At 41.5% G+C, this 25,328-nt stretch overlaps 1 protein-coding gene across 2 annotated transcripts; it reads left to right on the top strand.

Moving 5' to 3' along the window:
• The first annotated feature begins 633 nt into the window (after positions 1 to 633).
• LOC113027052 (SITS-binding protein) lies at positions 634 to 24,843 on the top strand. Of its 2 annotated transcripts, XM_026176470.1 has the most exons (11): positions 635 to 1,173; positions 1,251 to 1,913; positions 4,695 to 4,866; positions 13,529 to 13,736; positions 13,908 to 14,058; positions 20,742 to 20,939; positions 21,405 to 21,673; positions 21,754 to 21,890; positions 22,289 to 22,410; positions 24,172 to 24,351; positions 24,468 to 24,843. In XM_026176470.1, the coding sequence occupies exons 2-11, from the start codon at positions 1,443 to 1,445 to the stop codon at positions 24,639 to 24,641; spliced, it is 2,082 nt and encodes a 693-aa protein (XP_026032255.1). In that variant the 5' UTR covers positions 635 to 1,173; positions 1,251 to 1,442; the 3' UTR covers positions 24,642 to 24,843. The 2 variants fall into 2 exon arrangements, with proteins under 2 accessions (XP_026032256.1, XP_026032255.1); XM_026176471.1 differs by lacking the exon at positions 24,468 to 24,843 and having other exon boundaries at positions 634 to 1,173; positions 21,754 to 21,886; positions 24,172 to 24,233.
• Positions 24,844 to 25,328: the final 485 nt, after the last annotated feature.

Below are 25,328 nucleotides of genomic sequence, written 5' to 3'. Positions count from 1 at the left end.
GTTTTGCATTGTCTGCTCTGTACTGGCTTTTCTTTTTGTGCCATGCATTTATTTTAATATTCTTATGTGTGGTAGTTTATATATATATATATATATATATATATATATATATATATATATATATATATATATATATATATATATATATATATATATATATATATATATATATATATATATACATACATACATATATGTAACTAAGGAGGAACACCTAGACCAGCATTTTATATTTGATTTTTGATGTTTTTTTTATATATTCAAAATATAGCTTTTTGGTATAACTTATGCACATAATGCATAAAGGAGTAGGTTTACTGTAATGTATTTGCTTTGAGCTATATGACTTTGGCCCTGGAGATACAGCAGAGATGTGTGATAAATAACAGGTGCCTCATTTCATTTTGTAACCAGCAAAACTAACAAATTGTCAAAAACCATTTTAATCCCTGCAAAGTCTGTAGAGCCAGTCAACAAGTGACATAATTATTTGTCATTAAAAATAGAGGAAAAAAACATATTTGGCCATTGTGGTAATGAGCCCAAAGATAACGTGCACCCACCCCCCAAAACAAAACAAAAAACAACGACAAAAAACCCACCAAAACAAAATGAAATTAAATTTGTATTTATTATTTTAATTGCTTGAAGCTTGAATAATTTGGAATATAATTGATCCTAAATGTTTGAACGCTTCTTTCATGATTTCACCATCAGTCCTTGACATTACCCTTTGCTTTTCATTGAAACACCCGGGGATCTCATTTGGATGAGGTATGGCATGTTCCCCGACCTTGCCATTTCCAATAGACGCTCCTCGCCGTCTACCAAACCAAGAGTTGAGAAGTGTGCTCAGACTTTACGCATGGAGAGCGCAGGGAGAGTCTGGGAGCACGCATGGGGGTCCCTCCCTTCCAGGCTGCCCGTGGCCTCCTCACCCCGGCGGGCACTTCCAAGACTCTGCCAGGCCCCCTTGATCCCCTATTTCCCCCTCTCTACCTTTCCTCTGAAGAAACTACCCGGCGTTACGTCAGAAAGTGCAGGACAAGCAAGACAGCGTCTTATGAGCTATTCGCAGGCATTGCTGCCAAACCCTACTTGAGGCTGCCTAAGAGCTCACTGCACCCAATGCTATTTACAAATCCAATCCTTTTAAAACATCAGCAGTATGTGGTAAGTCCGTTATTCATTCATATCATTTTATTTCTGCGCTGGGCTTTTTTTTTCTCACAGCTTTCCTCACATGACAGGTCTCTGTTGCCGGCACAATTGCGCAAAAACCCAAAACAGCAGTGTAAACCGTGTAATGATAAAGAGTAGAATGGTTCACACTGTAGCTTCACTGAAAACACCATGACGTGATGAAGCAACAGATGATTTTGACGCTCAGAGATTTCTGCAGCATTTTTACTCTTTGACTCTTTGCTGATCTCAAAAACAACATGCCCCACGCTCGAAATAGGAACCCTAGCCCCATCCCAGAGGTAACATGGGATACGGGATTGAAGGAGATGAACGAGACCTGGAAAGGAGCGATAGCCTGTCTCGGGGTTGCCGTCTTCTTCGTAATGACCATCGGGATCATATACTGGCAAGTGGTGGACCAGCCCAACAAAAACTGGATCCTTAGGGGAACTTTCAGCGGACTGATTTGGGAGAGAAAAACCCACTCGCTGCTCATACAGACCCTGACTGAGGATAAGACCTACGTGGAAATTGACGTCGGGAACGTAGGGAACCCCGATATAGAGATTCCCTTCGTGAGGAACCTGTGCTGGCTCAATAAGACCGAGTTCTGCTATACCTGGGACTCGGTGGCCGAGGTGAAGATCTCGCTCGAAGCGAATGAGGATACGGAGACGGAGTGTTACAGCATGACTTGGGCACCGGTACACTGTCATGTGGAGCTGAAGGTAATGTTTCTCTTTATGTGCACACGAAATACACAAATCACAGCAAAATGTGGAGTGCAAACCCAGTTTTGCACTTTCTTCAGGCTAGGAACATTAATGTCCCCCTTTGTAGTTTGTAGTTTGCGGAATGACATTGCCTTGCTTTGATAACAGCCTATTTCTGGTGCACAGTGTGCAACAATTTATAAGCAGGTCTCTTTGCAAAGTTTCTCCGTCAAATATTATAGAATAAGAACTTTAAAAGTATATATTTTATATCAATAATCAAGAAGAAAAAATGTATTTCACTCACAATCTGTTTATATAACTTATTAACGGAAAAGAGAAGCTTTCAAAATGGTAGAAATCTCCTTTTAGAAAAAGTTAAATGTGTTTCTTGCTGCATACGTGATTATCGTTTTCAAAAAACCGGATAAATGTTTTAAATTTGTATAAATTTTTTTAAATTTAACTGGATTTTTATATTGATCTCCAGTGTATGGCCACGGAATTATGTTAAACTACGTGAAACAAACATGTGCACATACAGTGTTCTTTTCCTCCATTTTAAAATGTATTTATCTGCATATTTGTCACACTTGGTACTTGTTTCAGATAATCAAGCTAGTTTTACAATTTCACATATTTTAGACAAAGATAACATGAATAAATGCAAAATACAGTTTAAAATGATGATTTTATTTATTAAGCACAAAAAATGTGTGGCAAATAACAGTTGTTCAAACCTACCTGGCCTTATGTGAAAAAGTAATTGCCCCCTAAACCTAATAACTGCTTGTATCACTGGCAGCAAGAACTCCAATCCAGTGTTTGTGATAAGTCTTAGTCGTCCTAGTAGTTTTTGGCCCACTCTTCTGAGCAGAATTGTTTTAATTCAGCAACATTGAAGAGTTTTTGAGCATAATTGACTTTTCAAGGTCACGCCAAAGTGTCTCACTCTGATTAAAGTCCAGATTTTGACTAGGTCACTCCAAAACCTTAATTTTTTTTAGTTTTTTGTAGTCATTTGAAGGTGGATTTGCTTGTGTATTTTGGTCATTCTGTGCTTGAGCCTCAGTGAATAGCCGAATAGTCTCCTTCAGGATTTTCTGGTAGAGGTTTTCTTGAAAAAGCAGAATTCAAGGTTCCATCAATAACTGCAAGTCGTCCAGGTCCTAAAGCAGCAAAACAGACCCTCATGATTATGTTTGACTCTTGATAGGATGTTCTTTTAGTGAAATACTCTGCTATTTTCAAGCCACATGTAACAGGATGCAAACTTTGCAAAAAGCATTTGTCACATCAGTTCACAGAATGTTTTTCCCAAAATTTTGGGGATTGCCAAAATGTTTTTTTTTTTTGTAAATGCAAGATGAGTCTTTTTGTTCTTTTTGGTCAGCGGTGGTTTTCATTTTGAAGCTCTCCATTGGATGCCATTTTTGTCTAATCTCTTTCTTATTGCTGAATAATGAACACTGACCTTAACTGAGGCAAGTTAGATGCTATTCTGGGTTCTTTTGTGATCTCCAGGATGAGTTGTCAGTGCACTCTCATCGTAATTTTGGTAGACCTGTCTCTTCTTCAAGTTTTCTCCATTTGTGGATAATGTCTCATTCTGTGGGACTAGAGTTAGAGTAAGAGGGGCTTGTTTGTCTAATATTAATTTTTTGGGATAATCTGAAACATAAGTGTGACAAATAGACAATAAAGAAATAAATAAATCAGAAAGGGGACAAAAAATTTTGTCAAATCGTTGTAGGTGACTTGTTATGCTTCTTCCTGTCTCTTTCTAAAGCCATTTAATTAACTACACTGAGTGAAGTACTTACTGTACTTTCCCCTGCCTTAATCGTCAGAAGCATTTAACTGTTGCAAAGTTTGGGTAGGTTAATCTGTCCCCACTGGAACATTCCTCGACATAACTCCCTGTCATGTGGTGTGACTGCTCACAGAAAATCTTCTAAACCAAAGTCACATTTATTTTCATAATTTCCAAAAATCCTGCCCAGAGCCTCTCAGGTGACTACTTGGCACCTGTTTTGAAACTACTTAATGGAGCCCAGATTTGCTGACGTGAAAAAATTAACTTAAGTTCTGCGTATTTGTCTCTTGAAGACAGAAGGGGAAGCATTTGTTTAAAAAAATAAAATAAAATTCTCTGACGCTCAATCCCTGCATTTTATTCACTGATATACCAGATGCAACCTTAACTGACACTGAATTTCAAATATTACATTAACTCATCCAGTCAAAAAACTGTTAATACAATGCTTTTATGAATAATGTTATTACATTTGTAGCTGTTTAAATTAAAGTAAAATCCTAATTTGAGAACAGAAATGAAATTTATTATGGACTGTAAGTCTCCTAAAATATTTAGATGCTCTTAAATAATTTGTTCTTGAGAGTTGCTGCCCTAATGCATCAACTGCTGTACTTCTAATTTCCTTATATTTACCACAGAACAGTGATGACAACCAAAAGCTTTCTGTTCTATTCTCTTTTCTTTTCTTATTATTTTGTCAAATACTGACAAAATGTTGGTGCCCTTTAGTGAGGTTGCTAAAGTGTTTTAAAACCAAAAGAAATTTTTTACCCTCTCCTCACAAACATTACTCTTTCCATACTTAATTCAGCTACTATTTTAATAATATATGACTTTTTATAAAGTTAATCGAATTAGTTAATCACTGTTTTATTTTTTATTTTTTCTTGTTTGCAAACATTTCACTCTGGTTTTCTTTCCCTTTTCCCTTTAATGTGTGATTGCATGTATATTTGCACATGCGTGTCTTTATTCAGGACTGCTTCTCCATGGCCAACATATCCTGGTACGGGGGTGCCAGTGTTCGGGGTCAGACTTGGCCGATCAACGATCAGAACACCACGATGCAGCCCTTCATCGTCAGTGATCTGAAGGACAATCCCTCTGGGTTCGGCTCTGCCCTGGAGCGCTACTTCCTTGGCTCATCGGGTAAGAGGTCACTGATGGGATTTGCTCTCGATCTCGTCGTTAGAAATGGATTTAGAAATCTTCTCCACAGCTATGTTATTACAAGAAAAAAGGTCTCCTCAGTAAGGATGTTGGCAGTTTGCCACGCTTGCTATTGGTGCAGCGTTAGAACAAGAACAAGGACTCTTGAAACTTGATCCCACATGAGTGGGTATACCATGTGTGGCGTGAATCCCAGGGCGCGAGGGAAGCCCTGTGGATGTTGTTGTGTTGTCCTACCCTTTTCAGCCCCTCATGTAAGCATTTATGCTTTAGCTGGCAAAAATGGTACTAAAGCAGCGTCCCTAAAACACACACAACATACTAGATAAGTTGGCTTCGCCACATAGATAGTGTAACACGATGCTGGCTGTGGCATGTCAGTTTATTAATTCAGAGATTAGAGTACAAAGGCAATCAAGCCACCTGTAGCATCTTAAATTAACTCTTAGGAATACCAGAGTAATTGTCTTTTGTTTCTATTAAAAGAGCAGGTTGGATGGAGGCCCTGCTGACTCTTATAACTCACCAGGTTATTTTGAGGGTGTTAGATTTTATCCTCGGGGGTAAAGGGGGGAGAGGCAGGGGCTGTTAGCGGATGTGAATGGTTAATATGACTGATGAAGAATGTCTGCAGAGAGTGTGTGCATGTGCGTTTACACAAATCTCATGGACTATGGAGATTCAATTTGTCTTTGTGTTGGGTTGGTTTCTGAGCTACTGCTTAAATAAACTAATCTTTGTTCCTATCGAATTTCGATATCAATCTGAGATCATGATTATTATTATTAGCACACTGACATTGTTCAAAAAATCTTTAATATTCACATATTCTCATTTCTACATGCAGGCCTTAGGTGTAGGGCCTTAAGTGAATATCTTTGAGCTCTGTAAATGGTTTAGGATTTAGCTGTGAGTAACTACAAAACTCAAATAACCTGCCACAGGGAACGCAGTGACATCACCCAATAAGGCGACACAAATAATCATCGACTTCACTGATTGTTAGCACTAGCTTCACTCAGTCATTTACATGCTGATGGAACCGCATGCAACCGCATATACACACATATATCTTTTGCTATGTAACAGTGACAGGCTTCGCCTGAGAGTCACATGACTTAAATCCCTTTTCCACCTTGTGAAAGGATGCCAGTAATTATTAGGACCCCCGTAACCCTTTGTTTATCTGCTTAGCTTTCCACAGAGAGGAAAACACACATGCACACACATGCAGCCAGAGATAGCATGAGATCCCAATGAGATCAACTGTTTATTTGTTGCCAAGTAACCTCTCACAGATACATAGCCCCAAACATAGCAAACTGATGCTCAGCAATGACAATGATGCCTGTTGGAGCATTAAAGGTATATTTAACATGATATCCTGCTTTAAAGTTCAAGGATGTCTTTGTTTGGCTCCAGGATTTGCATAATGTGCACATTAGGCCCGAGAGAAAATGTTTTTCCATGATCAAAGACATTTTCCAAGCATTTCAACACTTCTCACTTTGCTTTCAGATATTGGACACCAGTCCAACAGATCACAAGAACATAAGTTTCATGTATTTTCCTTATTTGCCAACAACATAATCAGTCTGATGTGTGACAAACTAGTAGCTTCTCGGTCCATTTAGTTAAAGAAGTAATTTGTGTAACCTACAGAACATTTCATCACCAACAAGGGCTTTAACCTTCAGACTTGTGTGGTCCTGTGCTGCAAGTAGAAATGTTACACCTGCTTGAACTGCACGAAAGAGCTGTTCTCTCCGGTGTAAACTTGGTACATTTGTGAATTAGCAGCCACTTTTACAAAAGGCATACGAGACAGAGTTTCAGAGGCAGTCCAGTGATGTACTGTGTTTTACTGTCAGAACTGACAGCAAATGGACACCTTCTCAGACCACATCACGTCACATGCCAGACAAATCAATCCATCCATCCATCCAGCCAGCCAGCCAGACATTCATTTTTTCTAGTAATGGAATTCAGGGTCACGGGGGGTTGGAGCCGATCCCAGCTGTCATAGGGCAAGAGGTGGGGTACACCAAGGAAGGATCAAAAGTCAGTTGCAGGGCTATCACAGAGAGACAGGCATTCATTCACATTCACACTTGTGCCAATTTAGAGTCGCCAACCAACTCATCTTGCATGTCTTTGGACTTTTGGAGGAAGCCAGAGTACACAGAGTACACACAATGAGAACATGCACACTCCACACAGAAACAAGAGGAATGGAGTTAATATCCAGTTATGGTTTAATTCCAGAGTAGTTTGCATACTCTATTAGTATCTACCCTTTATTTGCATGACCCCTGTTATAGTCTCTCTACATGTTGAATTTACATTTATATTTTGTACAAAAATATTGCATTTTACATGCATCAAAATGAATTTGTGCTCATTTTGCTGCTCCGGGCAAAATAACAACACTTTATTCTCATCTGTATAGAAAGAGCATTTTGTCAGTCTTCATTAGCTGCGTTTATCTTCCTTATCTGCCCAGCAGCTCAGTCCAAAGAACCACATGATATCTCAGATTAAAATCCAATGTGATTATGACTGTGAACTAGGTTATTATAGTTAACCAAAACCAAAGTAAAAGCGTGGAAAAACATTCCAGTTAACTAAAATGGAACTAAAAAGCCAGGCTAAGTGTAAACGTCTGATACATTAATCAAAGAATATAGAGATAAATTCAAATGCAAAGGTTTTGGGATGACTACATTAATAGAATCTGCTGCTTTAACATTATTATGGCTGTAATGTCACGTGTATTCCAGTGTTATTGAAGTCGAGACACTGACAAATACCTGTCATACTATTAAAAAATAAGCAAACTCAGCTTGGAAGCCAGAACTGAACTATAAATGAAATGCAAATTAAAAAAAACTATGGAAAATTCAGCTATAAATCTTATAATGTGTTTGAGTCATAACTGCTTCATTTTTATGGATAATAGTATTGGGACAGGAAACAATTACAGAAGTTTTTGTGGCAAAGAAAATCCACATTCATGTGTGGATATCATTATAGAGATTTGTGAGGTTACACAACCGTGTGAAAGTTTAATTAGAAAAGTGATTTGTTCCTGCTTTTTTTCTCTTTCTTTGCACTTAATCAAGTCTAATTGAATGCAGATGGAAAAATACTTACAGAAATATAGAGAAGAAATTATATCATATATCACTGGTTATTAGCATGCACAGCTCCTCACCCCTTTCCAAGTGCTAACAGTTTCTTCTCAAGAAAAGTTGCTTTTAAATCCAGCTGTGTCCACCAACACTCAGCAAACCGTGATTAGGATAGTGCTTCTCAATAGGAGTTAGCTGCATGCACACAGCACCGTATGCAGTCATAGACACACAGTACACACTGTTCATGTGTATTTGAAATGCAGCGATATGTCTGCGCCAATAAATGTGTATTGTAATGTGTATTAAAACAAGAACTCCAGTGTTGTTTTTCGTTTAAAAAAAGGAGATTTTGGGAAGGCAGTATTCCAATAGTAATTTTAAAAAAAAAGTAAAACAATCGCCACATGTCTTTACTTTTGGTTAATATTATTTATTATTAATGGACTGACAACACTTTCATCTGAGCTGTCTTCATAAATCTGCTTTGGAGGAACAAACATACAGTTAATGCAGTTTTAACGTAACATTAGGCTTCACAGCTGTTTGAACCCGCTGATCGTTGCAAGTGGCCTGTCTACACTGACTCTAGTTAGTCATAGCTAGAGTTATAAATGTTGTGGGCAGTATAGAGCTGTGGCTGACATTAAAAACTTAAGAGGACTCCTTGGGATAGTTAAAGACCATGGCAGACAGATTGAAATATTTGTGATAACAGAGCATATATGTATGGTAATTGGTCATATTAAACAGAGAATCAAGAAGAGAGGTAAAGAGTAGCAAAGTAAAGCCAAGGTAGAGAAACTGGATGAAAGAGATACAGCATGCCACCATGCAGCAGAGTGACATTTGAGAGCGTTTCCAACTGGAGGAACTTATCACAGCCACACCTGTCTTTATCCATTCAAAAACACAACTGGACTAGTAAGAACAGATTAGCTATTAGCAAAGTAGCATCCTAGATCACATGCATTATAATGGCATATTAAAAGGGCTACAGCTAGAGGTCCGAAGGCTTGACATGGGAATACTGCATGTGTTCAAAAAGATTGTTATTGTGTGCTGCCTGTGGGCTTAAAACAATACTAAGTAGACAAACCAGTAACAGATGAAAACTGTCTCTTTATTTGTCTCCTAAAATAACAAACAAAATGAAATAGATTATAATATAATGAGATCTTTAGCAGTAATGGGAATACAAGCGGCGGAAACGATTATTTGAAACACATTGATTTGAAAGCAAAGTAGCCATTTTTGTCCCGTGTGTGACTAATTAACACAGCAGGATTTATGTGTAAAATAATTGTTGGATGTTGGCACACAAGTGAGAGGTGAATTATTTGCCAGAAATTCTATTCTCATATATAAAAGACTTCATTTTTCCATGGCCTGTATCCAAATGCTTTGTACTGAGCTGAAGTTTGGCTTGCATCGTGAGTTTCCGAATTGTTATTACAAACGAAAGTTCAGAGCAAACCTGTTAGTTTTTTAAAAATGTGATTGTGTAACTACTTTAAATGTCCCCCTCCTGTTGTGCTCAGCCAGCCAGTAATGAATCTAGTTTTTCTTAATAGATTTTTTTTTCATGAAGAGAAACACACAGAACACGCTTTCTCCAAGATTCCTCGCAACAACTTTACAACAACTCTTTAAGATATTACACCACTTCCTCCACATGCACACGTGACTTCTGTCTCTAATATAACGGAGCTTTATGTTGACAAGGGATAGAACAGTTAAAGCTAAAACATGTTTCCATTACTCAGTTTCATGGAAAGCAATAGAAGAGGAAGGAAGGAAACCACAAAAGAAAAACAGATAATTATCAAAAAATTTTAATGTCATTCAGCAATCTGAATGCAAGGTATCCAAGCTGTAAGCTTTTTACAAATGTTTTGGAGATGCAAAGACTAAATACACTCGCTTTCTCCTAACCAGTAATTGAAAGCGCAAATAAGGCTTACGGAGTACCAAAGAGTAAGAAATCAGAAAAGAAATCAGAAAAGAAATCTAGCTCTCTTAACTGTGTTCTTAATTTTTACTAAATATCTTCTCGTTGGAAATGTTTTAAAGATGATTTTCTTATTGGTTTTTAAACCAATCCGAGATCAAGATGCCAAACGTAGGACACTGCTCCAAAACACTCATCTGCGTTGCTCAATAGGTCACGACGAGGTCCCTGGGCAGCTGCCCCGAAACCTCGACACTCCTGCAAAGTAAGATGTGAAACACTTCAAGAATGACACCGTTAGCCAGCTGAAGCTTTGTTAAAAGCAAGCTGTCATCTCCTGTATGAGAGAACTACTGAATGAAAATCACCCCACAACATTTTCCACAGTTGACCTCTTATACTTTCCATGAAGGACAACAGGCAAGAAACAGAAGAAAGACTTTTTAAAGGGTGTAACAACGGGACAGCTTCTGTACTCTTCATATAGACACGTAACTTGTCTGTGGTTGCTCAGGTCATTTCCCTTTCCTTACTTTAACCCTGAGCTTTAGTGAAATCTTTGTTCAAGTGAGAATGTCAGAATATGAGTTTAAACGGTTTGCTAACGTCACCACTGAAGCCAAACAAAAAGTATTATATCAGCTCTCACAGTTTTTAGAGTTTGTCTAATCCAATCTGCTGGTAGTGAAAAGGACACATCTGTAATGTTTGTACAGAACACAGTGTCTCACCCTTGAAACAATAAAACTGATTGATGATAGGAGTAGAGCAGAGAGAGCCTCTTTAGTGTTTCATTATTTCTTCAATAAGTGGGATTGGAAATTTACTACAATGGCAATGTCCCAGTTTTGTGGCCATCAATTTCTTGAGGTCGGGCACAAAAACGAAATTTCCATTGTTAAAGAAGTACATGCCAAACACACACAAACTCGCACACACAGGGTTAGTGTTTGAATGCACATTTTTTTAACCCCTAGTCAGGTCTGTAAGTTTGCACGGTTGTCAGAAAGAACAGTAAAACTATGACAGGTAAACGAGTGCAGTTCATCTGGTCCACAGCAGCAGGGAGTCATAGAGTAGCATTTTCCTTCAGACCAGCACTCTCAAGGATCCTAGGCGCCACATTAAAACCTTACCGACCCTGGTGAAGGTGCACAGGGTCTGCTACCACCTACAGATGTTGAGGTCAGACTGAGTGAAAGTGAGCAAAGAGTCTTTATGGTCCTATAAGCTCAGCACTGTTTTTCTTGGAAAGCTGCAGTTGCACATTGAACAAGGTGTGCCTGAGAGACGTGTACGTGAAAATTCATGTATGTCCACATATATCTGATAGTTGTTTGATTTGCGTGTCAACAGCTACAAAACTGAGAAACGTCAATCAGATCTGTACAGCAAACGTGTGTAATCTTTAAATTAACGAGAGGCGAGGCGAGAGCATATTTTCCACCAGTCACAAAATGTCACTTTTTGAGAGCTAGTAAAAAAGAAAAAAGAAAATGTATTGAATTTTGGGGAATTTTTAAGAAGCTGCTTTAAAAATCTCCCTCACCTCCTGGGTACACCACTATGGGAACAACTTAAGGCTTCAAATCTTGTTCATTTTCTTTAAAATGATCATAAATCCTGCTAGCATACGTTGCATCTTATAGAGCATAATAAATAAACAGGATTAGAATGGTTTGGGTGGGGGGTTGTTTTTAAATGAGAAGCTCCCTGACAGGAAAAAAGGCACACCAGTGCGTTCATAGTGTTTTGAGTAAGATTTTATAAACAGACGACAGGATTTGGTATACTTAACTTTCAAAAATGCACGTTTAATCCGAGATGGAATAACAGGTACAGCAGTTTAGGATCAGTTTGTCTCATTTCCTTGAGGCTCTGCAGTGTCATTTCCAACAAAAATTAATTATGACTTGAGAAGGCAAATTCAACTCCATTTTCCACTCTGTATGCACTTTAGTAAAAGCCACTGTTTGCAGCTTCAGCAGCACATTAGTCTACGAGGCTTCTTGCTGTCTGGTGTAGTCCTTTTGCGTATGTTTCCACTACTTTCTTTCCACTTCCATCCTTCTATAAATCTTTATAATTTTCTCTGCAAACCACATCATACACCACCATACTCTTTCAAAGCACCTTTGCCTTATCAACTTTCTTCTATCGCGTCCATTCAACTCCTTTGTTATTGAAAATATTTCTGTATGTCAGAAATACATAAAATTAAATGTTTATCATAAATATTTCCTAAATAAAATCTGCATTTATCTGCCATTTATAAATTTGTAACAAACACGTGGATGTTGACCTAATACCTTGTGAGAGGCAGCTGAGGTGTTACCAGTATCTCTTTGACATTATCCATTGCAAACACGTGGGAATTACCCTGAGGCTGAAGGCTCCTCACAAGGCTTTTAAATACTGATCTCTGAAACTATTAATCTGATTATAAACTGGTACACGAGTATCCCGCCTGCTCCTGGTCCCTGCTTCCATGAGAACAGTAAGCCCACTGAAACTAGAGAGAGCAGCTGAAATGAGCCAAGGTCTCACCAGTTTCTCAGACTGTCTAATCTTTCCATTGATTGGTCACAAATCTTAAACCCCAGTTTGGTTACTTTGAGCAGCTTTTGCAAAATCTCAATACGAGGTCAGGGTCTGTGTTAATGGCTCAGTTTATTAGATGGGACAGAAACATAGCCAAGCAGAGCACAGAGGAACTGAAGGTTGTTAAAGCTGGGAGGGAGAAGGTGGGAGTCAGGTTAGGGGAGAAGTGGTTAGGGTTAGGGTAACCTGAGATGAATGGGGCATTCCTTCCAGGGCAACTACATCTGCAGATACAATTTTCAGCTACACATAATCTTGTCATTATGCAAGCCATCTGATGGACTGTATGTGCATGCAGTAGCAGAAATCTAAAGAGGCCCCCTTAACTGCAAGGTTTTAGAAGGATAAAGTAGACAAAAATCATCTTCAAATCTTCAATATTTCTGGTAAGTTTTGTTATTCAGAGAGGGAACATGCACGGGACATTCAATGCTCGTGTTTGCCCAGAAGCAAGCATAATGGACAAATAAAAAATGTTTCTAACCCTGCCCTCAGTGTTACTTTCCAGGCTACCTGAATCTCATTTCACTGGTCTGCAGTGTAACCTACCTACTTAGAACTTGCCAGTAGTTTCAGGGTAAACTCATCCAACTGTGTGCTGCTATATCTCATTCTGGGGAGTGTTTTTCTTACATCTGAGTGGAGCAATATCAGCTGACACAGGCTGCACTCTACCTCCCACAACACTCCATCCGTCATACTCATACTGGTCTCAGTAACACTCATGCACTATGTCATATAAGTGGAATTTGCAATGGACTGTCTTATTTGCGCTGATCTCTGCCTCTTTAAATCATAACTGTTTGAATTACCTGACTTTTCCTTCGCATGAGTGTATGACCTAGACTGTGACTTTATATTGCAGCTGTTTATCTGACTCCTTAAAGCAAGGTTTCATCCACAAGCATAATGTAAGCTAATGACCGACGCCCATTCCTGTGTGCTTCCTACCATGCAGGTGTCGCAGTGCTTGTATCTCCTGACATCCCCCTGCAGCTCGGGCTGGACAGCAGACAGCAGTTCTGCCTACAGTCACTTCCAAGTATGGAGCGACTCCCTCTGCAGTACACTGTGTGTGTGGCCCACAATGTAAAAGCTGCTCACCAGGAAGCAGTGCAACAGCTCTCGGAGCACAGCAGGGAGCTGCCCAACATGAAAGCACTGCGGTTAGTTCAGTTTAGATTTAGATTAGACCAGATGTAAATTTCACTCTGCTTCACTTCTGGTTATTATAACAGCGGTGCACTGGTGTGGTTGGTGAGCACCGATTGAAACTTTAGTCTCGCGAGCCAACTGTGTTTAACTGTTCCAGTCTGATTCCTGTGTGTGTGCCGCAGGCTGCCATTCTGGAAGCTGCTCGCCAACATGGACTCAGGGCCGAAGGTGGAGCGGGAGATGAGGACTTTCTCGAATCGTCTGAAGAGACACCAGCTTGGGGAGGGAGTCATCAGCCTCAATGAACATTCCACCACCCTCCTTTCTGATATGGTACATGATGCAGACACACACTGACTACTGAACTGTGCTGTGTCTTCTCCCAGCCTTTAAAGGCTGTGACAGAGTGAAGTTTTCATTGTGAAAATATTCTGCTAAGGCAAACCCAATCTGGGTCGGATAAAAATCCCACTGGTTAAACCGTTTAAATGAAATAAAAAATAAAATTAACCCACCAACAGGATTTAACAAATAGTGGATAAGGATTGGTAACACATTCAGTGTCTTGACAGTTTTTGTATGGCAGGTGTGAGCTCTCATATTAATAAATAGATTATAAAAAGTCAGCACTGCATCATAAAAGGTTGCTGTTTTCAGCATTTTCGAATGCAACCTTTGCTTTATCGCACTGAAGTGGACATTCCTGGTGGATTGGGCCACCTGCTGCGGTGCTGCTGCCATTTGCCATTGCAGGTATCAAATGATGGAGATAGAAGTTTTGCGGATGCAGGCATCAGCTGTATTTAGCTTAAATTTTTATTTAAACATTACAAATATAGTGTGTTGACATTATAGCTGGCTGCAGGGGCCATGCTTTATGTTCAATTCTACTAGTCTGTTGATACGAGGTCTTGAATTGAGAAGCCAGTTCATGGAGTTTCTATTTTCAGTAGAAGCTCTCTTCTTTTACTAAGCCTAGAAAAGTTTGTTAACCCAGTGACTAGAATTAAGATGTGTATATTATTCTTTTTTCATTCATCTTCATTTCGTCCGCTGCATAGCTGCAGATTTTCATAATCCACTGCTTCAACCACAGAGGTTGTGTCAGGTTTTGTGTGGAGGCGAGGAAGAAGGAACCCAAACGCAGGACTCGCAGGTAGGTGAAGCCTGGTGGTTTACTATGATGAGCGGATGAAACAGGACATGCAACGGAGGGCTGACTGAACTGAGATAGCTGGCTGAACTGAAATGACTGAACTCATAGCTGGACTGGCCATCGGGCATACCGGGCATTTGCCCGGTGGGCCGCTGGCGATTTTTTGTTTTTATGGGCCGATGGGTTTTTTTTTTTGGTTTTTTTTTTAGGAAGGGTATATATAATGAAAGGTGTTGGATTGGCCAATTGGTCATGATCGACTCTGGGCTGGACCAATTACAGCCGAGGAGGCTGGCTGCACCCTCCCCCTTCTTTAGCAATCACGTGATTTTCGCGCATTGCATGCCGGGAACTCGTGGCAAAACAATCCAAGTACCGCATCAAATGCAAACATTTGCAGCACCGCAAAACGTTCATTCTCCGGTTCCAATACCTTCTTTTTTTTCTTTGCCGCACAAAAAAGGAATGTACAAAACAAAAGGAGAACAATGCCGGTCCGTACAAAGACAGACGGCGAAAAGACAAAGAAAAGATACGAGGAAAAAATCAAAGGAGTGAAAGAGTGGACAAAAGACATCAGCGTGCTGCCCAACTTTCACCACGCTCAGATTTATAATTATACGCTTCTTGGAGTGAGTGCATACACTCATGAACTTTAGTAACTTCAGGTCACTGCAACATGCCCGGGTACAGTTTACCGACGGATGGGTGCAGGACCTTGAAATGCACCGTGTAGAACGAAAGACTATTGTACATATCATAAGTTTACCAGTCTCACAAATCGTCTTCATAAATACACATTCATTAACAGTTTATTAATAGGACCTTTAAGCTCAACGGTAATTAATTAGTAGTGGAAATAATTTCTGGTAGTGTAACAGTGTTTATGTGGTATTATTCCACTTGCCACAAATATCAGTGTAATGGGGAAACAGCGCCCCCCCTCTCGGTGTGGCTGGCTGCAGTAATCGCTGCCAGTCTGCCGTAGCCATACGAGAGGTGAGTTGTATTGTTCCGCACACAATATAGCTAAGTAGTACAGACACATAAAACATGTTTGATTAGCTGAAGAGCACCGAGTGTAATAAGTGCTTAGTGGACACATGTCCAACACCAGTTTTATGTACTTTTCATTTGTTTATTAATGTGTGAAACTGTATGCTAAAGCGGAATGCTAATGAGATGTTCTGCCGTAGTGTGCTGTGCGGAGTGGTGTGTGGCGAGCCTGTGCACTGATAATACACCGTTGTTTCCATTCAGGTACATTTGTTGTTGCTGTTATTTTATTGTATATTAGAAATTGTAATATTGCTGCAGTAATCGCTGCCAGTCTGCCGTAGCCATACGAGAGTGTGCTGTGCGGAGTGGTGTATGGCGAGCCTGTGCACTGATAATACACCGTTGTTTCCATTTAGGAAATAAAGTGGCAACGATCGATCAGAGACTGTCTTTTTAAAAACACTACACAACGCAGAGTCGAGGAGTCTGTTTGGGCCGAACTGTTGCAGCGGGATGAAGCAGAAACCGGTTACAGTAGCATTACAGAAATGTAGCAGTGACAATAATATTGTAATCGCAATGGACAATTAGTGATACAAAACAACTGTTTTATCCTGTGAATAAAAGTATGTGTTTTTGTCAGTGTACCATGGTTATAACAGAAGCGAAACGCAATATTGTGTCAGAACAATTCACTATTTATGCACAATAAACAAAGGAGCATAGCGCGACAATTTCTGTTCAGCGCCAGACTTGCTTGTAACCTATATCACCAATTATGTTAAGAAAAATGACGTATTAACTACTACAAAACTCTGACCTTTGTGGGAATGCTTGGAGCAGACTAACATGTGAGCTGGGGTGTTCTGAGACGTTATATTTGGTATATCCAGACCATCCATCGGCTCTTACTTTGGAAACATGGCTTAAAAAAATTTCACTTCAAAAAAAAAAAAAAAAAAAGGATCTCTTTACCCGTCGGCTTCCTGTGGCTGTCATGCGACCGGCTATTGCAGTTAATAATACAACAGCTTCTTGCCATTTTTTGGGTTTCTTTTTATCGCTGTGTAAGTGAGTTCAATTGAAAGCCTGCGTGCGCTAGTACCTCTTGCCACAAGTTCCCAGAATCCTTTGCGGTTTTATCCCTGAATGACGTCACATTTTCAATCTTTATCCTGGTGGGCCGGTCAAAATGGGGTCAAAATGCCCGGGCCGATTTTTTGTCCCAGTCCAGCCTTGACTGAACTGGCTGGATTGGAAACACGGACAGTACACAACATCAACGAAATGACAAAGACCTGGTGGAACCGAGGAACTTAAATACACAGGTTGAATGACGACAATGTTTGGAAACAGGTGAGTACAGGGCTGAACATAATCTGACTAATGACAAAAGCTGACAGGGGGGGGGGGGGGAAGGAAGTGACAACATTAATGTGGCGAAATCACTAACAACCCAGGAGCCCTGACAGTACCCCCCCCCCCCCCCAAAAGAAAGAAGAAGAAGAAAAAAAAAAGGAACAGGGTGGGCGGCGGCGGCCACTGAGCAGGTCCGGTGGGCGGCCGCGAGGAAGACGGCGGCGGCCACGCCAGCGACGAGGTCCAGTCAGCGGCCTGGAAGGTGGCCGAATCCGTCGAGGACGAGGAGCCGGCGGTGACGGAGGAGCGGCTGCAGGCGACTGCGTGGGCGCCAGCGGGTGCGGAAACCCCTGGCTGAGGAGCTAGAGAGCTCACAGCTGGCTTTGGATGCTGTGGCTGCAGGTCAGGAAACTGAACAGGATGGTGAATGAGTGACTGGGTAGGAGACTGGACTACAGGCTGAACTGACTGGACCACAGGCGGTGGGAGGATGGGTGACTGAGCTACAGGCGACCGGACAGGAGGCGACTGAGCTGCGGGCGACTGGACAGGAGGAGACTGGACTACAGGAGACTGAACTACAGGGGTCTGGACTGGGGAGGCTAAAGGATCAACAGAGGTTGGTGAGGCTAATGGCTGAGCTAACGACTGAATTAGTGAAGGGGATAAAGCTGCAGCCTGGGCTAGTAAAGCTGGTGCCCGAGCAGGGGACAGGTCCGCTAGCCTAACCAGGGAAAGCTGGATCAGGTGGATGAAGAGGTAGACTAGTAGGGGGAGAGGCTAGCTTTTCCGAACCTCTAGGGAGGTCAGGCTGGGTTCTGGCTGCCCTCAGCCTGGGTGCTGGGACAAGAATGGAAGGTGACTGGACGCCAGTCACACCCACCCGAGGAACACGGACGGGTGCAGGAGTGGACTGGGACGCAGCTGCCCTCCTCCTGGGAGCTGGCACAGGTTTGGGTGTAGGCTGACTGATAGGGGTGGAAATAATGACTGGGTGTGTGATACTGCCAGGTTTATCAGGGATTATTCTGGTCCTTCTGCCACCACTATTCACAGTCTTTGACTGAACAGTCCTTGGGGGAGCAGAAAAAAAAAATCTTCCCAGTCCACATCATCGTCCAGGAGGGAAACCCCCCATGAATCAGAGATGAGTCTATTTTTTTAAGTGAAGAGTCAGACGAAGAGTGCGAAAAACAATCACTGGAACTCACCACCAGGAGTTGCTCAAAATGGTCCATATTATGGAGGCGTGCGCGCCGCTTTCTCCGGGAAGAGGAAACGGGCAGGGTAAACAACTGAGCCTCTGGCGCGGGAGCCTCCGTTGAGCAGAGTTGGGAGGCAGAGCAACTGTGGCATGGCGAGGTTGGAGGTCCAGTGAATAAGGCGGCGGGTGTGTGAGCGAGGAGCGGAGCGGCAAGAGAAGGAGCGGCTGAAACACGGCGAGAAACGCCCACTCTCCGCGGCAAATGCTCCGGTGCAGGTGAGGCAGCAGGTGGGGGAACGCGGCGTCTGCGAGGCCTGCCCAGAGCCAGGCGAGTCCCCTCGAAGACATGGTCTCTCTCCGCTGTTTTCCCCTGAACTCCTCTGCCCAACGGGAAAGTGCTGCCTCCTGCCGCTCATAGAGGTCCGAGTCCGCTGGGTTCCAATCGTGTCTTCGTGGCACGGGTCGTGTCATTCTGTCAGGTTTTGTGTGGAGGCGAGGAAGAAGGAACCCAAACGCAGGACTCGCTGGTAGGTGACGCCTGGTGGTTTATTGGATTGGAAACACGGACAGCGTACACAACATCAATGACACGACAAAGACCTGGTGGAACCGAGGAACTTAAATACACAGGTTGAATGATGACAACGATTGGAAACAGGTGAGTACAGGGCTGAACATAATCTGACTAATGACACAAGAGACAAGCTGACATGGGAAAAAACAGGAAGTGAGAACATTAATGTGGCGAACTAAACTGAACATGAACAAACTGAAATCACTAAGTCAACGACCCAGGAACCCTGACAGGTAGTAAATCTGGTAAGAGTTCATTGGTCAGAGGCCCACAACTGGTCAGAGATAGAGATGAAGGAGTTTTCTTAAGTGGATCTCCAGAGCACTGGAGGCAGGGAACAAGGGAGGGAGGACAGGTTCAGTGAAATGTTACAACATAGAAAAACAAAAGCCAGATTAGGTTTGTTTGTTTGTTTGTTTGTTTGTTTGTTTGTTTGTTTGTTTGTTTGTTTGTTTGTTTGTTTGTTTTTTGCCTAACAGAACTTAGTTCCACAAAATGCCGATCAAATCTTCAGGACACTTTGTGATGCCTTACAGCATGTAAATGGGGCACTTCATCATCAAATATGTTTTCAGATATTCTTTCAGCTGCACATTCATACAGTTCCCTTCCCTAAATGCTATTGCAAACTGCCTGGTAACGACACCACCGGACCACAGTCAAGTCAATCCGTGTCAACACCTGGTAGAACCTGGTGGTGTTCCGTTACAAAACAAATATAGTTGAGAGAAGACAAACAGAGCCTTTCCTAATAGGTATTAGGTTGCTCTGAGTGTGGTAACTGCAGGATGGCAAAGAACTGGGTGTGCTGAGATTTGACGGAACCTTAGCCAACTAGAGCAAGTAATCCCAGCTTGATGCTCAGATATGACCCAGACTGTACAGCAGAAGACCATGCAGGCAGAAATGCAATCAGTCCATAAAAGGTTATTTCCAGACATCCTGTTATATACGTACACACTGGTAATGTTTCCATTGCATTTTCAGTAGTTGTGAAAGAACAGAAACAAAATAATAATACAGAATAATATGCAATCATGATGGATGGCGGATATTAAGGATATTAATCACCAGTTTTGTTGGTACCACCTCACTTCACTCCCTTCATACTTCAATAAAGAACCAGCCAAGCATAAAATCCTGCATGGAAACTTACAGAATTAACACATTAGGCTGTGTAGAAGTGTGGCTAGCAACAATGATCCCCTTTCACTCCAGTTTTACAAGAGTCCATACATTTTCAGTCACTCTGTTAATTTTTATTTTACAGTTTCCATTTTACTCTGCAAGAACTGGCATCAAAGTGATTTGGTTATTAATAGGTTTGCATTATTTCTAATTTTATTACATAGAAATTAAAGTAAATTTTTAGAATAAAAGCCTAGAGTCTAACACATTATTTGAATTTCTTTGCATTTTACTTCTTTCTGGATTAAAAAAAAGCAGAAGATATGAATGGTTAGTGGGGGGGGGGGGATCTAAGAAATTAAACAATATGAGCTAATATAGCCTTTCCTCCCACAGCTATTTTACATATGATTTGTCTTGTTCCACAGTTATGTAATGCAAAGTTCCCAAAGGACTCTAGCAAATGTCAAATGGTTCTGACAGAAGTTGCATTCTCAAAGCTACAATTCTGCAAAGCAACTTTGCAAAGGTGTATGCTAGTAGCACCATTAAACTATTAATTTAAAATTGTTGTCTGTCTTTTTGTCACTTTGCAGGACCATGACTACCTCAACAGCAGGAAAAGGGGGATGTCCAAGAGACTGACCAGGGACCTCCCACTTGTCAAGCTTCTTAACATTTCCATCACCATGTCCCCTTTCCTGGGGGTGGACACCACACAGTTCCACACCTCCCTTATTGATGGCACTGAGGCCTACTGGCTCAGTCTCCCTTCAGCCCCTCAGGGACAGCTGGTGAGGCATGAGAGGCACACACTATCATATTGTAAACCACTTAGTTGCGTCCACAGTAATCCACATTTGAACTTTGAACTGAGATTTATGTATTTTCATTTAGTTTGTTGTTGTGGGAGGCAGTATAAAGAACCCACCACATTTTTATTTCATGCTAAGTACAGTTTTCCCTGACAGTTAACTTTCCTCACGCTACTAAAACACTCTATTCGGTCAAACATGAAACCAGACAGAGATTTGGGGATATTTTCCTCCTGCATTGCAGACTCTCTGCATTAATCAGCTCCAGTTTGATCAAATTAAAAAAGCAATGCAATGCAAACGCAGTAGGACTAAACCAGGAAATCTATAATTGCAGCAGCAGTTGCACTGCGGTTTATAATTAGTCAATTATCCACAGAGAAAATAATAGCAGTGTAAAATAAACACCAATTAGAATGCAGTTGCCTCTGTCCCTCTACCCAGATCCCTGTGATGAGTCAGTGGCGAGGAAAGTTCTGTGTAAAGCTGAACATCACAAATCCAGGAGCAGTGAGCTGGTTCCTGGACAGGGTAGGAGCCCTTCAAACCCATTTAGGGATGGAGTACATCATGCTGGAAGGGGGCGAGGGGAATCTGTTTGAGGAGCAGGCACTGCGGCCACCGCAAGCTCTGGGTGGAGACAAGTACATCAGCCTGCTGGCTGACCTGGCCACCAGGATAGGAGATTCCACCATTATGACTGCAGGGACACGGTAATCTGTCAGCTAATGCACAATGACATTGCTTCCCGTAAGGCACATTTGTGTTTATTAGGACTTTTTCTGTGTCTCAGGTCCAGTTACAAGCCACTCTTTGTGAGGATGACCCCCCTGCAGTCTGATTGGAGCCCGATGGGTCTTAAGGCCTTCATTCCCAACCTGTTGCACCACACTTTGCTGGGATACAACTTCCTCATTCCTGATGCAGTAGGTAATACGAGAACCTATGGGTCCCTTTTTTATCACATAGTGATATTTTTGCCTTTTTGTGAGAACTGAAAAAAGCGCTTGATTAGTGTTGCTTTGGACAAAGCTGGGAGCTGTCAGTAAAACATGGGCCTGATATAACTGCCGTGAAACATCTTAAATTGTTCATTAGATATGAGGTATGAGTTGTATCAAGATAGTTTTAGTACAATGTTATAGCCCACACTAGCTTGCAAAACACCAGTAATTAACATGAACCAGATCTAAAAGGATAAATTGATCTTTTTCCAAAATAGAGAAGCCAACGTACATCATATTGCATTGTCTTAAATCTGCAAATTAAAAAAGCCACACGAGTACCCACTGTTTAACTGTTTTTGTCTTTTCTCTGCCTCTGCACAGGTGGCTCTCTGTCTGGAGACCTGGTCACAGATGAGGAGTTGTTCATCCGCTGGCTGGAGATTGCAGCCTTTCTTCCTGTTATGAGCTTCCACACACCACCCTGGATCTTCGGGGAGGGCCAGGTATACTACCGGTCTGCCTCGTGTAGCCACCCGGCAGCAGCCTGCGTTTGGTGCCATTACAGCTGTGTCATCCACATTAGTGACAACCTAGCAGGTTCACATTCTGCTCATGACTTGCTAACCAGATTTTCGCTTGTGAAGATTTACTGTGGAGAGATCAAGTGTAGTGAGGTGTGAATGCTGCTAATTAGATGTTCTAAAAGGGGGTGGGAGATTATCCTTCCTTCCCACATGCTGCTGTTGAAAAAGTGGTTCATTGGCCCAACAGCCAGCCCTCAATTCTGAGGGTCAAGCGCTGAGAAGTTCCCACCGATTCTTTTGCAGAGGAGCTAGAGGACTGCTGAGACCTGATCTATCAAAACTCAGATCTGACTCTCCCCTCAGCAGGAGGGGCAGGACTGAACCATGAACCTCTCCATGGGAAATGAGGAACACACTATTCACCATGCACAGCAGGAAAACAAAGCCTTAAGTCTCTGATGACAGGTATTGATGCTTTTGACAATGTGTTACCAGAGCTCAGGTTCCTGAACAAAAAACACTTTATGCTCCTGCAGAGGAAGAAGGGTAATGCCCTCCCTAACCCCCTTCCCCTCCCACCTTTCCTCATCTCATTCACCTGTGGTTACGAGTCCATCTGGTCTGAATTACAATCCCTATTCTAGATTTATGGCTCGCTCTCACTCTCAAGGGCCACTTCAGCAGGAATGATAATGAATTTGAGGACAAGTCTTGGAAAAATACTTTATTGTGGCAATTAAGATTTCCATGAGTAATTGACAAGTGTGACAGAGTGGGAGTGATCAAATGAATTTTTTTCCACTAGGAGGGAGCTAAAGCAGCAAAATATATTAGTTGTGACTTGTGTTGTGTGACAAAGATAAAAATAGGCCTTTTTGGACGGCGAGGCATTTGACAGCAGCAATGTTTTCCATTTTGGTCTCTTGCATGGTCTTCAGTTCATAAACCCAGATGAAGTGAGAGCGGGGAGATATTTTAGTGGAGATAGACTGTTGCATTGCCCATGATAAATGACTCTTTTATAGACATTTTTACTACAGTTTTAAATGTGGTGCACCTTTATTTCCAGAATGTGTGAGACTGCAGTCGGTCACAGACAGGTCACAGCAGCAAATACGTTGGAATCGAATAGCAGCAAAACCTCAAAGCCACACACATGCCTGGCTTCTCAATTAGGGAAAGATTCACTCAAACCAGTGGCTCATTCCTACAAATGGTCTCAATCCCAAGTCATAAAAATACATTTTTTTATAGAGGCGGTCAAGTTTTGTTTTTGTCGTGAGACTCTGAAGAGGATGTGACCCTTCCAGAAATGCTGAAGTCGTTTGGGCAAAGGGAGACAGCACAAAGGCTTTGGCAGAGTTAAACCCACTAAGTCAACAATGAGTGACTGTTGAGTTGAGTCTGCGTGTAGAGATGGCACAAATGTCCTTAGCAGACCTCACTGTCAATATTTTTCTTGTACTGAAATCCTTGCGGTGGATGATTTAGTTTAGGAAAGGGCTGGTCACTGGTTTCAGTTACTCTGTTGATCCAGATTTCTTGAAAATAGATTCTTTGGATGAACGATGTGAAAAAGGCCTAAGTGGTTCTGAATGAAAATACTGCCCAAGAAAAAGGCAACGATGGATTTTAATTCGATTGTTATAATCCTAATTGTTTTCTTTTGTTTTCTTTCTTTTTCTTTTTACTGTAATCCACAATAATGTTCGTTCTCGTGTCTCAAATGGTAATCCATAGGTGCTAAACCTAACTCGGAACTACCTAACAAGGCACCAGAGGGATGTGGCACCGCTGATTGAAAAGTATGCAGAGGAGTGGCAGGTGACGGGAAACCCCATCTATCGCCCAATGTGGTGGCTCAATCCAACTGACTCCATGACCTTTACCATCAATGACCAGTTCCTCATCGGAGATGAGGTCAGTTAATGGAGTTCTGATGATGTGGGATCTAATGCACTTGGCATGTTTTAGCAACTTCAGCCGTATCCTGATGTCACGCATGTGCAATCTCCCTTATACGTATTTATTTTCAGGTCTTAGTGGCACCCGTGGTGGAGAAGGGGGCAGTGCAGAGGGATATATATTTACCTGACGGGGGCTTTCAATGGCAGGACAGTCAGAACGCACGGGTGTTTGACGGGGGGACGTTCTTGCACGACTACCCTGTCCCCCTGACGGAGGTGGCTGTTTTCTTACGGAGAAGCTGACTCGGATGACTGTCCCACAGAGTCACGTGATTTATCCTGTTACTGTTTTGAATCAAATTCTTTTTTTAGGTACTTGTGCTGTTCTTAACTTGCACTTTTCTACTAAAGACCATTGACCCTGCCTCAAGTGCTGCCTTGAGACGATTTGTAGAAATATATACATACATGTATATACATTTTTTTTTTTTATACTTGCACTTTATGGTTCAAAATATTTTTTTCCTTTATGTTATTTGTCTTCTTTTCATTTGTTTTTTTTTATGCTGAATGGTTTTACCTCTTAGTGATTTGTTTCTGGACTTTTTCATCCACTCTGCTGCTTTTTTTGTTTGTTTGTTTGTTTTCTTTTTTTTAATGGTTCTGGAGAAGTATGTGTGTTTACATACTGCATTTCTACAGTCTTTAAATTTGTAGCTGCTGTTGGCTCTCTTCATAAGGAGGAACAAAGCAAGCTCCTTGTTTGCTTAAAAGTATCTGAATTTCTCAAGAAGACCAAATGAAGATGCAGAAAGACAAGGAAGGCGGTTAAAAGGGCCTTTTGAGAGAAACACTTACTGGCGGGAAATTAACACAGGAAGCTACATACAAGCACCATGGTACCATATGTCTTGCTCACTCTATGGAAAGGCTCTTACTTGAACTCATCAGGCCAAAGGGCCGATGTTTTATGAAAGATGAATGTACCTC

This window comes from Astatotilapia calliptera, chromosome 7 (genome assembly GCF_900246225.1).
Source record: "Astatotilapia calliptera chromosome 7, fAstCal1.2, whole genome shotgun sequence".
NCBI classification, from domain to species: Eukaryota; Metazoa; Chordata; class Actinopteri; order Cichliformes; family Cichlidae; genus Astatotilapia; species Astatotilapia calliptera.
The sequence above is the reverse complement of the archived record's forward strand: the minus strand, read 5'-3'. Positions and strand labels throughout refer to the sequence as shown.

Coding starts and splice junctions, on each gene's coding strand:
- LOC113027052 (XM_026176470.1), top strand. CDS start 1,443: ATGCCCCACGCTCGAAATAGGAACCCTAGCCCCATCCCAGAGGTAACA. Junction 4,867..13,528: donor CTACTTCCTTGGCTCATCGG/GTAAGAGGTCAC, acceptor CCTACCATGCAG/GTGTCGCAGTGCTTGTATCT. Junction 21,674..21,753: donor ATTATGACTGCAGGGACACG/GTAATCTGTCAG, acceptor TCTGTGTCTCAG/GTCCAGTTACAAGCCACTCT.